This window comes from Leptodactylus fuscus, chromosome 11 (genome assembly GCF_031893055.1).
Source record: "Leptodactylus fuscus isolate aLepFus1 chromosome 11, aLepFus1.hap2, whole genome shotgun sequence".
In the NCBI taxonomy this organism is placed as follows: domain Eukaryota; kingdom Metazoa; phylum Chordata; class Amphibia; order Anura; family Leptodactylidae; genus Leptodactylus; species Leptodactylus fuscus.
Genome location: NC_134275.1, coordinates 14,171,770 through 14,183,923, shown reverse-complemented (window position 1 = coordinate 14,183,923; position 12,154 = coordinate 14,171,770). Strand labels below are relative to the sequence as shown.

Below are 12,154 nucleotides of genomic sequence, written 5' to 3'. Positions count from 1 at the left end.
GGTACTGCTAGCACAGGCTTTGAACCTATATGGTAATATCCCAGACCACGTGACGTCTGACACATTACCATACAGGCCCGAAGCCTGCTAGGATTAACATCGGATCCCGGAGAGGTGAGCGACACTGTTTATTATATTGCCTCACCTGCCCTGGGGCTCCGATTATTATAATAGGAGGTCTGAAAAGACCCCCGAGTATAATAATAGTGGTAGTGGGCCCAGGCCTGCCGCCCTCCACGGCCTATAGTAGAAGGGGAAGCGGGGGTGGCAGTGAGCAGGCCTGAGGGGTAGTTAAATAGGCAGCTGCCTGCTGGGGATACTCCATCAGGTAGCAGCCTATTATAAAACAAAAAAATAAAATATTTTTCTTACCGACCTCGCCGCTGTCGCCTCCTCTTTACCCAGCAGTAAGACGTCTGCGCTAGTTTAGGGAAAAAAAGTTAAAAAAAAAATAATAATAATTTCTGCGGCTGCCCCCTCCGGAGCGCCGCCTAAGGCCGCTGCCTCACCTCGGCTCATTAGAGGTGTGGCACTGGTTACTGTATTTTTAGCGGGTGGTCACCAATAACTGATTCATGGTACAATACTGTACTCTACTGTACAAGAGAACAAGTAAGGATAGGACGGCTGAATTTGGGAAGGTGATAAATGAGACAGGAAGCTAAAAGAAGAAGAAGGATTGTGAAGACAAAAAGGTGTGTGAGAAGAGGGATCACATGGAGGAGGGAAATAACTAAGGGTGGTGCAGAATAACAGGCGACACAAATTAGTCAGCTGTCATTCCACCCCATTGTAAAACAGCAGCTTTGGTACAACCTGGTAGACATGTGACACGGTGACATCACCCCTGTTAGCCGTGACCAGATGACAGTCAGCTCACATGGAATGATGGGAATGTGAACAATCCTCCTGAACCCTGTAACTAAAAGCTTGTAATGTGTAACACAGATTAGAGATCTCTATCCCTCGCCAACAAACCAGCGAAAAGAAAAAACACATTCTGCGCCTTGGATTTGACTTATAGTTTTCTTTCCGTTGTCAAATACATAGAAAGACCAGCATTAAATAAACCTTCTCTGATCATTGCCTCATCGAGGTGGCCGGGAAAGGGTTAAATCGACGAAACAGAAGAGAGGTGTTAGCAACACCCTACTTGTATTGTGAGAAAGAATGTGTCAATGAGAAAGGGAGAGAGCAACTAAGTGTTCAAGCGCCAGAGAAGAGAGCTCAAAGACGTCTGCAACATGATAGATCTGGAGGAGAAGCTGTAGGGCGAGGAGTGGGCTTACATACTGGTGGGACCGGCATAGCTGGGAGTCATAGGGTCAGTGACAAGGAGAGGAGCAGGGTCCTGCACTCAGCCAAAGTCAAAGAGGTGGTAGCTTAGTCTGGGAGCCGCCCTCATGTTTACTGTGAACGTCTCCTCGTCTATGTCTTATCGAAGACCACCAAGCGCTACGCCTTCCAAGCGACAAGTATTCGTACACAGGACAAACAAAGAGAGGTAGGAATGAGAGATTGGGGAAAAAAATCTGAAAAGAAATGACGAAGACTCTAGGGCTGTCCATGAGAACGATTCTTTTTGGGGAAACGGTTGAACAGATGTGATGAGTTGTGTCGCAATCCATAGTTGTTCCTGCCCTGAAACTTGTCAGGAGGTTTCATGAGACAGTGATTTCCTTTGATAGCACTTGTCAGACCGGCTTTACAACACCTTCTATATTCGGCTTCCATCTCATCTAGCAATTGATACAGGGACAGACTACAACATCCTCCTGCTGTGGCCAACTCTTATCTGTATTCCCTATTGCATTTCACTTTGAGCTAGATTAAGGTCCAGGCAGATGTTCCTCCGACTCCTTTACCTTCTACGTAGCCTTTGTCTTTTACCTGTTCTGTCTCACGCCTTACACTGAATTATCTGTCTCATCCTCCACCGCCGTTTGCCTCTGTCTCTTGGCTCAGAGTGCTAGACATGTCTTTTCGTCGTGTCTCCAGGGAACCACGCAAGATCATTCTACATAAAGGGTCGACAGGACTGGGCTTTAATATTGTCGGAGGAGAAGATGGAGAAGGAATATTTGTATCCTTTATTCTCGCTGGAGGACCGGCGGACCTTAGTGGAGAGCTGCGCCGCGGAGATCGCATCCTCTCTGTAAGTCTAATGTTAAACTTTTGATTCATTTTACTCGTATACATATATACATAACCTATACTCATCATACAGTCTTACCCTAGGTGGCCTTGTGTATGATTCTTACCAGCTATCTACCTATCAAATCTGAAAAAACATATATATTTTTTTTACCTCTGTAGCTTAATATGGGAATATTTTGCTGTTGCAGGTTAATGGAGTGAATCTACGCAGTGCAACACATGAACAAGCTGCTGCTGCACTAAAGCGGGCAGGGCAAACCGTCACAATTGTAGCACAATACCGACCTGAAGGTAAGATACATTTTCCATATTCCACTTTAAGTCAGATAAGGCTCAAACAGATTAGCGTTCGTGTAAAGTATTATCGTTGCAAATGTTACAGTGTCATGAGTCGGAGGGCTGTTTGCTTTACAATATTTTCGTATACCCTTTAAGGGTAATTTGTATTAAATAGGTTTTCCAGAACTTCACTACAGATGACCTAACAGATTGGGTTAGAGTTAGACCGGTGATTCCCAAAGTGGTCCAGGTGGACCCCGGGGAGACTTGACAGGACCATCGTTAGATCTAATCTTCACATTTTATGACGAGTTTTGGGAATATGGTAGAAATGTAGCAGCAGCGGGTCCGCCGAAGCCAGTAACATTTTGAATGTGGTCTACGAGGAAAAAAAGTTAGACCATCGCCAATCGGCTGTTTAGTGGAGTCGCAGTGCATCGGAACTACACCGCTATATACATTGTGTAGTGTCTGAGAGGTTCTGTAAGCTCAGTCCCATTGTCTTCCCTGGATTGATCATCAGTAGTGAAATCCTGGGTAATCCCTATAACAGAGGGGGCAGAGAACCTGTCTCTCAATGAAGCTACACATCCGTAACTTATTTGGACTACCAATGGATATCCATGGACTTCTTGTAATGTTTCTCTTGTGGTGAAGGGATTTGTACTCTCGCTGATTATTCCGGCACAGATACAGGGGGGTCACTAAGACGTCCGGCAGTGGGACAACCTCTGAGCGACCTATTTTCAGGAAAACTCTTCCAACGAAACAGAATTCTTTCTAGAGATGAGCGAGTGCTGTTCAGATCAGTCAATCCGAACAGCACGCTCCATAGAAATGAATGGATGCACCTGGTACTTCCGCTTTGACGGCGGCCGGCCGCTTAACCCCCCCGCGTGCCGGCTACGTCCATTCATTTCTATGCGAGCGTGCTGTTCGGATCGGCTGATCCGAACAGTACTTGCTCATCTCTAATTCTTACCATTCTTATCCCTGTATGCCGCAAACAGGCAATGTCTACAGGCCACGTCACTTATTTTTATACCATACCATGCCATGACACTGGATTTGGTTTTGGCTATTACTGATCAGCAATCCTGGCTGTACATTAGTGACATATCCATTAGCCAGTGGCAATGTGAGACAGGATGGCATGGGTGCAAAATCATTGAAATCATCCATGTGAGCAAGTTCACATTCATTAATGGAGCTGACCTTTAGGTTTGGTTATTTTGCAATTAAAGGGGTCACCCAGGAGAAGTTTTTTTTGTTTTTTTTTTGGAGGGGTTTGCAAGTGGACCGGACGAAGGTGAAAAAAAACAAAAAAAATCAACCCAGTCTTAGCTGTCCTTGGTGCTCTGGTGTCTCCCACCATGGTCTGGTCCTGCTGTTCCTAGGATTTTGTTTTGCTGGAGGTGATCGCTAAGGCCAATCCGCAGCCTAAGGCCGGGTTCACACAGGGGGTTTTTGGGCCTGGATGCCGGTGCAGTACATACAGCGCATCCAGTCGCGCCATCCGCTTTGGTTTAAGCCCAAATGAATGCACCTAGTCGGGAGAGAGTGTCGTGAGGTGGACGTCCGCAGCTACATTATAGCCGCAGAATCCGCCTGAAGAAAGGCCAGGTCGCTTCTTTTTCAAAAGGATCCATTGAATTCAATGGGAGGCGTTTTTTTGAGCTGGATTCTTATGCAGATTCCATGTCAAAACCCGGCCCAAAAAATCCCATCTGAACCTGGCTTTAGCGATCTAAGAAAAGTAAAGTGGACGTGACTACCTGTGACCTCCCCGTGGCCTTTCCTTAGGCCATTGATTGGCCTCTGCAGTCACATGCGGCAGGGACTTCCACCAAAACAAGACCCTGGAGCAGCAGGACTGGACCGCGGCAGAAACACTGGAGCATCAGGGACAGGTGAAGATGTTTTGGGGTTTTTGGATTTATTCTTTTTCCACCTTGCAAAAAACGCTTATCGTGGACAACCCCTTTAATTGCCCATTCCTAAGTCATGCACCCTCCTTGGTAATAGTAACTATGTGCTAAAACATATTCCTAAATAGTTTTTTCTATCCTTTTACTTCTCTTATAGATCCATGTTGTCTGAGCTGAGGCTCTGCATTGTGAATATCAGTTCTGAGATTTGGTTTATTTGGTATAAGAATCGGGCACGGTTTAGGAAGGGGAAGGAACTGTGATCATTAACTAATCCCAAGTACATGCATCCTCGGTCCATTATTCCAGGCTCAGGCTATGTTCACAATGTGTTTATTCTAGATATTGGGAATACTCCAACGTATATCCTTCTATAGCCCTAAGGTAGACCAGAGGCTACAATGCCGGGTATGCAGGTGTATAAGAGTATTCTATGTCTATGCTCAGGGTGGATACTGGGAACTTTTATAACGTTGAATGTTTACCCAGAAGCATTGTACATTTCACAAACATCAGAAACCATTCCTTGAGACGACTATATCTTACAGGCGGTAAAATACTACTTCATTATCCTACGCCTGGAATGAGCTGTCGCCGAATAGTCAGCACTGAGCTCGGACAGGAATCTGTGGACACTTTCTAAACAGTCCCAAACAGTTTTTATGGCTCTTCACTCCCCCTAGGTCTGTTACTATTCATTCTCACATAGTTGTCTCCGCCGAGCTCTCACAATGTCTCTGTAATGGTCGTAGTCTTAAAGAAGATACAGACGAAGTTCTCTCACATGAACATTTGGGTGTGGGCACAAGATTAAAGGTAGGCATCCATGACATCATGTCTGCTGGCACTACTCTGCCTTTGAAGTAGATGGCAAGCAGTCAATCTGTAGGCTGCCATAATGGGGAAAGGAATAGAATAATTGGACGTATAAAATGAATGGTGGTTTGTTAGGAGACTCTGCACGTCCTCCAGGATTACGTCAACAACGTTGGCGCTGAACAGCAAGTATAGCATGAATAGTGCCAATAGTTCTGTTAATACGTAACTTTGTGTCACATGACCGTCCCAGGGATATGGGTAACAATCCATTTGTCAGAACTGATGTTCTTTAAAAAGTAGGAGGGGGAGGGGGTTTAGATTACTGTAGGGATTTCTAGTTATCCCAGACAACCCATTTAAAGGGATTCAATCATTAAAATCACATTTGTTTTTCGATCACACACAGGAATAACCTTAAGAAAGTCTATTCTTCTCCTACCTTTAGATGTCTTCTCCGCACCGCCATTTGGTAGAAATCGCTGTTTTCGTCAGCATGCAAATGAATTCTCTTGCAGCACTGGGGGCGTCCCCAATGCTGCAAGAGAAATTTCCAGCACCGCCTCCATCTTATTCAGGAACGGCCTCTCTGCGCATCTTCGTCCGGCGCTGGCTTCAAACTTCTAGGCCTCAGGCAGAGCCGACTGCGCATGCCCGCGGCCACAAGAAAATGACCACTCACAGTTTACAGTAAACCGTGTAATCAGCCATTTTCTTGTGGCCGCAGGCATGTGCAGTCGGCTCTGCCCGAGGCCTAGAAGTTTGAAGCCAGCGCCGGAAGAAGATGCGCAGAGAGGCCGTTCCTGAAGAAGATGGAGGTGGCGCTGGAGAGTTCTCTTGCAGCATTGGGCACGCCCCCAGTGCTGTTTAAGTGCTGGGGACCGCCTCCAGTGCTGCGAGAGAACTCATTTGCTTACCGACGAAATCTGAGATTTCTACCGAACGGCGGCGCACAGAAACATCTAAAGGTAGGAGAAGAATAGCCTCTCTTAAGGCTATTCCTACGTGTTAGGGACAAAAAATGTGATTTTAATGATTGAATCCCTATAAAGGATGCCATCATAATATTGCCCTAAAATATTCTCCGTCGATTTCCCAGTAGACACTCCCTTGTCGGCTGTGCACCCCAGATCTGTATTCTCTGCTTCATACACAAACCTGCACTTTATTGCACATTTTTCTGAATGTAGTCTTCCTGTGCTCGGTGGTGACATTTACAGGAATCTCAGAGCTGTATTTAAATAGAAATCTTTTTCCTTGTCTTAGGTAACTCGCTGAGGATATTGATTGGTAGTTGCTTCGCTTCAATGTTCACATTCTGTATATAGGAAGGTGAACACTGTAGGAAAGTTACTAGCAAGAACTGAATTGTTGTGACCTTTGTACCTTTTTTTTTTCATGCAATAACCTCAACAATACTTCCCGTATACACTCGAGTATATACCGGTACAGTACTCGTTTCTAATGTCATTTTTTGGATCATGATAGTAAATGTAATTGTAAATGTTTCCTATTATTGTCTTGTTTAGGGGTAATTGTTCTCTCTGGCAGGTGTACAGTATACATGAAATGTCGCTTTAAGGCTGAGGCCATATGTTACTTGGATCAATGTCCCCGTGTTGTGGAAAAGGCAACTTTTTAAAAACTTCATGTGTTTTTGAAAAAAAAACAGCATATGAAAGGGGGTTCCAGGCTAAAAATATGTGTGACCCATCCTAAGGATAGGCCATCAATCTTAGATCACCCCCCCCCCCCATAGCTGTTCTTAGAAAATGGATCAGTAATAGGGTTGAGCGATCGTGTTCGGAAAAGATTGGATTCCGAACAGCGATCGAGAAAATTTCACAATCGTGATCGGAATTCCGAACACAATCTTTTTAAGTGGGATTGAGATCGGTGATTATTTCCCACAATGCTTTGAAACTGACCAAGCATTGTGGGAAAAGCTAACAATGTTGGCCTTCACACTGAGTATACGCTCCGCGGATTCTGAGCAGAGTGTATACTCAGTGTGAAGGCTCCGCTGCGGTTCCATAGGAATGAATGGAAGCAGCTGGCACACAGCCGTAACCCCCTGCGCGCCGGCTGCATCCATTCATTCTAATAGGAGACTAGCTAACATCTCTAGTAGCTACTTACCTGCAGAGATGGCTGGTCCAGTGCCCGGTGTTGTTGGTCTTCTTTGCCTCGTGGATTTAGCAGAAGGGAATCAAAATCTGCAGCAAAAACCCCCCAGAGCTTTTAGGATGTATGATATGTTGAGATAAGCGTTGGACCAATCTTCACTTGGCTTTATTGAACACAGGGAAAGGGCCTTAAACCTGAACTTCTCTCAAGCACAGTAAATATGAGTATTCTGCCTGCCCCCTAGAGGGCAGCATACAGAGGCGCTGTTCTCCTAATTACATCCTGGAGAATAGATTTGTATATTTTTTATTCTGCCTGGCACATCGTTGTGTTTCCAGATGGTAGCGGCACCTTTAGGTTATGTGTAATAATACTTTCCCAGCAGTGACACAGTTTGGCCTCCCTGGGCCTAATCCACAACAGCATGCAGGACATCAGCTCTTCGCTGCAGGTTAGGCCCAAATAAATGGGAGTCCAGAGCCGCGGAATATGCGACAAGATTGAGCAGAACGTCCTGCTGCCATCTTATAGAAAACAATGAGAGGCAGATTCAGGGAGAGGTCTGATGCGGATTCGCATGCGGAAAATTGCTATGTGCGAACGCATCCCAAGAGTTTCCAGAATTAAGTAAATTCTCATTACTGTGCTTGGCATTATAGTCTAATCCCATCCGCTTCAGGACTACAGCACATCTACATAAAACATATTTAACTTCCTGCTGATAAGGGATAGTTGTTTAGCAGGGTGTTCCCATCTCCAGGATCGCACTTACACTGCTTTAATAAACACTCCAGTGACTTTTGTCATTCATTGTAATATATAATAATATTTAGCATTCACCCAGTGTCCACTTGTTTAGTTTTCTGTTCTGTTAGATGTGACTCTGAACAGCTAAAATCTACATCCACGACCCTGTAAACTCCTGTATGAAGGACTGTTAGGCCCCGAATACAAATACATTAAAAAGCGGTGAGCAATGAAAGCACATGGACCCCTTATACTACAATGGGGTCCATGTGTTGTCCTCGCGGTGTCCGCACGAGTCATGCGGAGATGACAGTAGTTCTTGAAGTACTTTTCTTTCTGCATGACTCGAGCAGACAACGTGCCGAAAACACACGGACCCCCTTATAATGTCACAATGATTCACGGCTCGATGCTCCGGTAAAATATGTATATATGTGAAACTGGTTATGCACGGATATAGCCTACTAGGTTTAGGCAAAAGACATAATGCATGAGAAAAAAGGACCCCCTTATAGTCTATTGCTCACTTTTTTCGCTAGCGGTCTACATAGACCTTATTGTGAGGGGACGGATTTTGAGGAGGATTCAGCGCCAAAAGCCGCCCCGTGTGAACTAGCCCTTAGTCTCAGAGCACACTGCTGGCCTGAACTGTTCAGCACACAGGCTAGATCCACCAGCTTGTCACTGAAACCAGGAAGAGGAAAGTTCACATCCTGGGGACCCAGGAGTCGGAAACGCCGTGGGAAAAATTGCAGCGTTGTACAGTAACTGCAAAGTGGATTGGGCTCTCGCGAATCCCATGCCCACTTTGCGGTAAAAACCACGGCACGGACATGCTGCGATTTCCTAATCTCTCCAAAAAAAGAAAAGAGACTGCATTGAGAAAGAATTTAGGGGACCCGAAGCTGCACGGATTTACTAAGGACAGACTGTGTCGTATTAGATTTCTTTGACCGTTCCAGGAATTCTGGATTAGTATTTGGTGCGGTAGACGAGGTATGTGATACAGCGCTGACAGATAAGTTGTACACGCAGGTTCACAGGATGTTCTGCGGTTACAAGACCATCTCTTTGGGTTACTATCCTGCAATCCTTTCTTGCTCGGTCTGTTTGTATGTGATATATGGTTTGGTTACTTTTGTTTAAGTAAATATACAAATCTGTATAAAAGGGTTAATAGTCCTGGACTTGTCTAGGTCGGAATTACGGTCTAAGCAATGAAAGCACTTGCGGCAGGATTCCTGAGACTCATTACATCATTATTACTATACTTTAGGTTTTAAGGAAAACAAAGTAAACTGTAGAGAGGTAAAACTAACCTGACTGCCGCTTATTACAGTGTCCTGCACTGACCAGTAACATTACCTGCAGATGACTGGCCGGCTTATCTTATCTCCTGTCTAACCACAGAACACAGAGCAGCATTATTCTCACAGAGTTCAAGCTAATTCCACCTTGGACTTCTGATTTCAGGGTATAAAATGACACCAGATTTCTGAACAAAAATCCCATTAAATATTTAACCACATCAGGGTGCATTCGCACGGTGTGGCTAAAAAGACGTCGGAAAAGCACATGCGGTTTTGCTGCAGTTTTCAGTGTGATTCGGTCACATGTAGAATATACACAGTCTAGTCATATTAATGTGACCACCGCAACGTTAAAGACCCAATCGCAGAAGGCACGTGTCATCAGCCATCTGGGTGCACTCATCATTGTGGAAGGCACGATGGATCAGCACAAGTATGCATCTATCCTTGCGGACCATGTTCACCCCTACATGTGAATTGTATTTCCTCAGGATGATGGCATCTACCAGCAGGACAATGCGACATGTCATAAAGCTCGCAGTGTACGTGCCTGGTTGGAGGAGCACCAGGATGAGTTTACCGTACTCCCTTGGCCAGCAAATTCCCCGGATTTGAACCCAATGGAGAATCTGTGGGATCACCTCGATCGGGTTGTTCGCACCATGGATGCTCAACCGCGTAACCTAGCGCAGCCGGTCATGGCAATGGAGTCGGCATGGCTTAACATCCCAGTGACCATCATCACAACATCCCCTCTCCTCCTGCACGTCTCGCAGCGGTCCGCTCTGCCCAGGGTGGTTATTCTGGATTCTGGCAGGTGGTCACAGTAATGTAACTGGACTGTGTATGTTTCACCTATAAAAACCACAGAGGAATGAAAACCAAAACAGTAACCTGCTTTTTGCGTTTAAGGCAGTTTCAACCGCACTGTGGGAATATAACCCTATTAATGACCACGTTTGTCACCAGCAGCACGGGCCCGTCGTCAGACTCACCTGAATATAAGACTTTTCGCCAATGAAAATTTTGGCCTCCATTATTAATTTATTTTGAATATGCAAATGAGCTGTCCAGAGCATCAAAGGTGGGTCTGTTGCTCCCAAATACTCCGTCCCATGTTACCCTTGGACACCTTCTTGCCCTTCATTGAGTGACACACCCAGATAAGATTTCAAATTGGCTCCTTTGCCCTGTCACTCAAAGTTGGGACGGCGGGAATTCCAGGACGGAGCAGAATGGAGCCGCCATCTTTGCTCTAGATTGAATCTGAAATGAATGAAAGGTCTTATAATCCGGTAGCCGTTCTAACTGTATTCCTGGATTAATATGGGTCACCCCACTGACAGATTCCCTTTAAAACATGGCTGATCAAAAGAATAAAGTAACTTTTCCAGTTAAACCATTGCAGAAGCCATTTCTTCTATTTTATCAATAGAAAACAATCGCAGGATGAACAAGACAGAAAATTAGACATCTGGACTGTGGAATTTGCCCCGCCCTGCCGTACAAACATGATTCATGATTTTGATGTAAATATAAAAACATTGATATTACTCAACTAGATCTTACAAGTTCAGCCCAAATCTCTGAGTAGATGAATGTGCAGTGTGCTAGCCTCCGTCATGTTTACCCCCATTTATAGGGAGGGGGGTATCCAGCTTCCAAAAATTACCTGCAAATACATCCACAGCAGTGCACACTGTGCCCTTGTGAGTTATTGTCGATTTAGAATAAGAGATGAGTGAGTACTATTCAAAACTCCCGTTTCGAATAGCACGCACCCATAGGAATGAATGGAAGCAGCCAGCGCGCAGACTTTGCCGGCGTCCGGACGCTTAACCCCCTGCGTGCCGGCTGCATCCATTCATTCCTATGGGAGCGTGCTATTCGAAACGGGAGTTTCAAATAGTACTCGCTCATCTCTAGTTATAATATAAAGGTTTCTTCTCTTGTGTATATAGGGACCCGGTCACCATGAACATGGAGGTCCTTTTTCAGGCTATGTGTTATAGGGCAGGGGGATTGGAGTCTGATATATAGTATTGTGGGGATTCCATCTGTAAGGTATCTGTAAATTGGGGCCCTCATTAATTCCTAGATGTAGAGACCCCCTTCTACTGATGTGTAACAGTCAGTGGGCTACCTGCTCGTCCTTAGAACACCTGCTGCACAGGTAGTGTTTTTGGCACAAGGGTGTAAAATACATTTCTGGAAGGTAGGCCATAAAATGATCTTGGTCAGAGTTCCGAATTTAATTCAAAATACATGTACCAATTTTTGGCGTAAAATACTAGTGTTTATAGAGTGCCTTGACATGCCTGGCCTGTTCTGATATCCCCCCCCCCCTTCCATAGTCTTGTATAATCATCATCATTATTATTATTGTTTATTTATATAGCACCATTAATCCCATGGTGCTGTACATTATTATATTAATCCCATGGTGCTGTACATTTGGGGGTTACATACAATACACAAAATACAGTGGGGCAAAAAAGTATTTAGTCAGTCACCAATAGTGCAAGTTCCACCACTTAAAAAGATGAGAGGCGTCTGTAATTTACATCATAGGTAGACCTCAACTATGAGAGACAAAATGAGAAAACAAATCCAGAAAATCACATTGTCTGATTTTGTAAGAATTTTTTTGCAAATTATGGTGGAAAATAAGTATTTGGTCACCTACAAACAATCAAGATTTCTGGCTCTCACAGTCCTGTAACTTCTTCTTTACGAGTCTCCTCTTTCCTCCACTCATTACCTGTAGTAATGGCACCTGTTTAAACTTAT

The 12,154-nt window shown here is 44.8% G+C and overlaps 1 protein-coding gene across 6 annotated transcripts in view; it reads left to right on the top strand.

Moving 5' to 3' along the window:
• Positions 1–12,154, top strand: part of DLG3 (discs large MAGUK scaffold protein 3) — a 126,464-nt gene that overhangs the window by 93,794 nt on the left and 20,516 nt on the right. For 5 of the 6 annotated variants that reach the window (XM_075259834.1, XM_075259833.1, XM_075259836.1 and 2 more), the window contains 2 exons: positions 1,999–2,155; positions 2,346–2,448. In XM_075259834.1, coding sequence (XP_075115935.1) covers positions 1,999–2,155; positions 2,346–2,448 — 260 coding nt within the window. Of the gene's footprint in view, positions 1–1,339; positions 1,505–1,998; positions 2,156–2,345; positions 2,449–12,154 lie in introns of those variants that run through there. The other variant, XM_075259838.1, reaches the window with a different exon arrangement.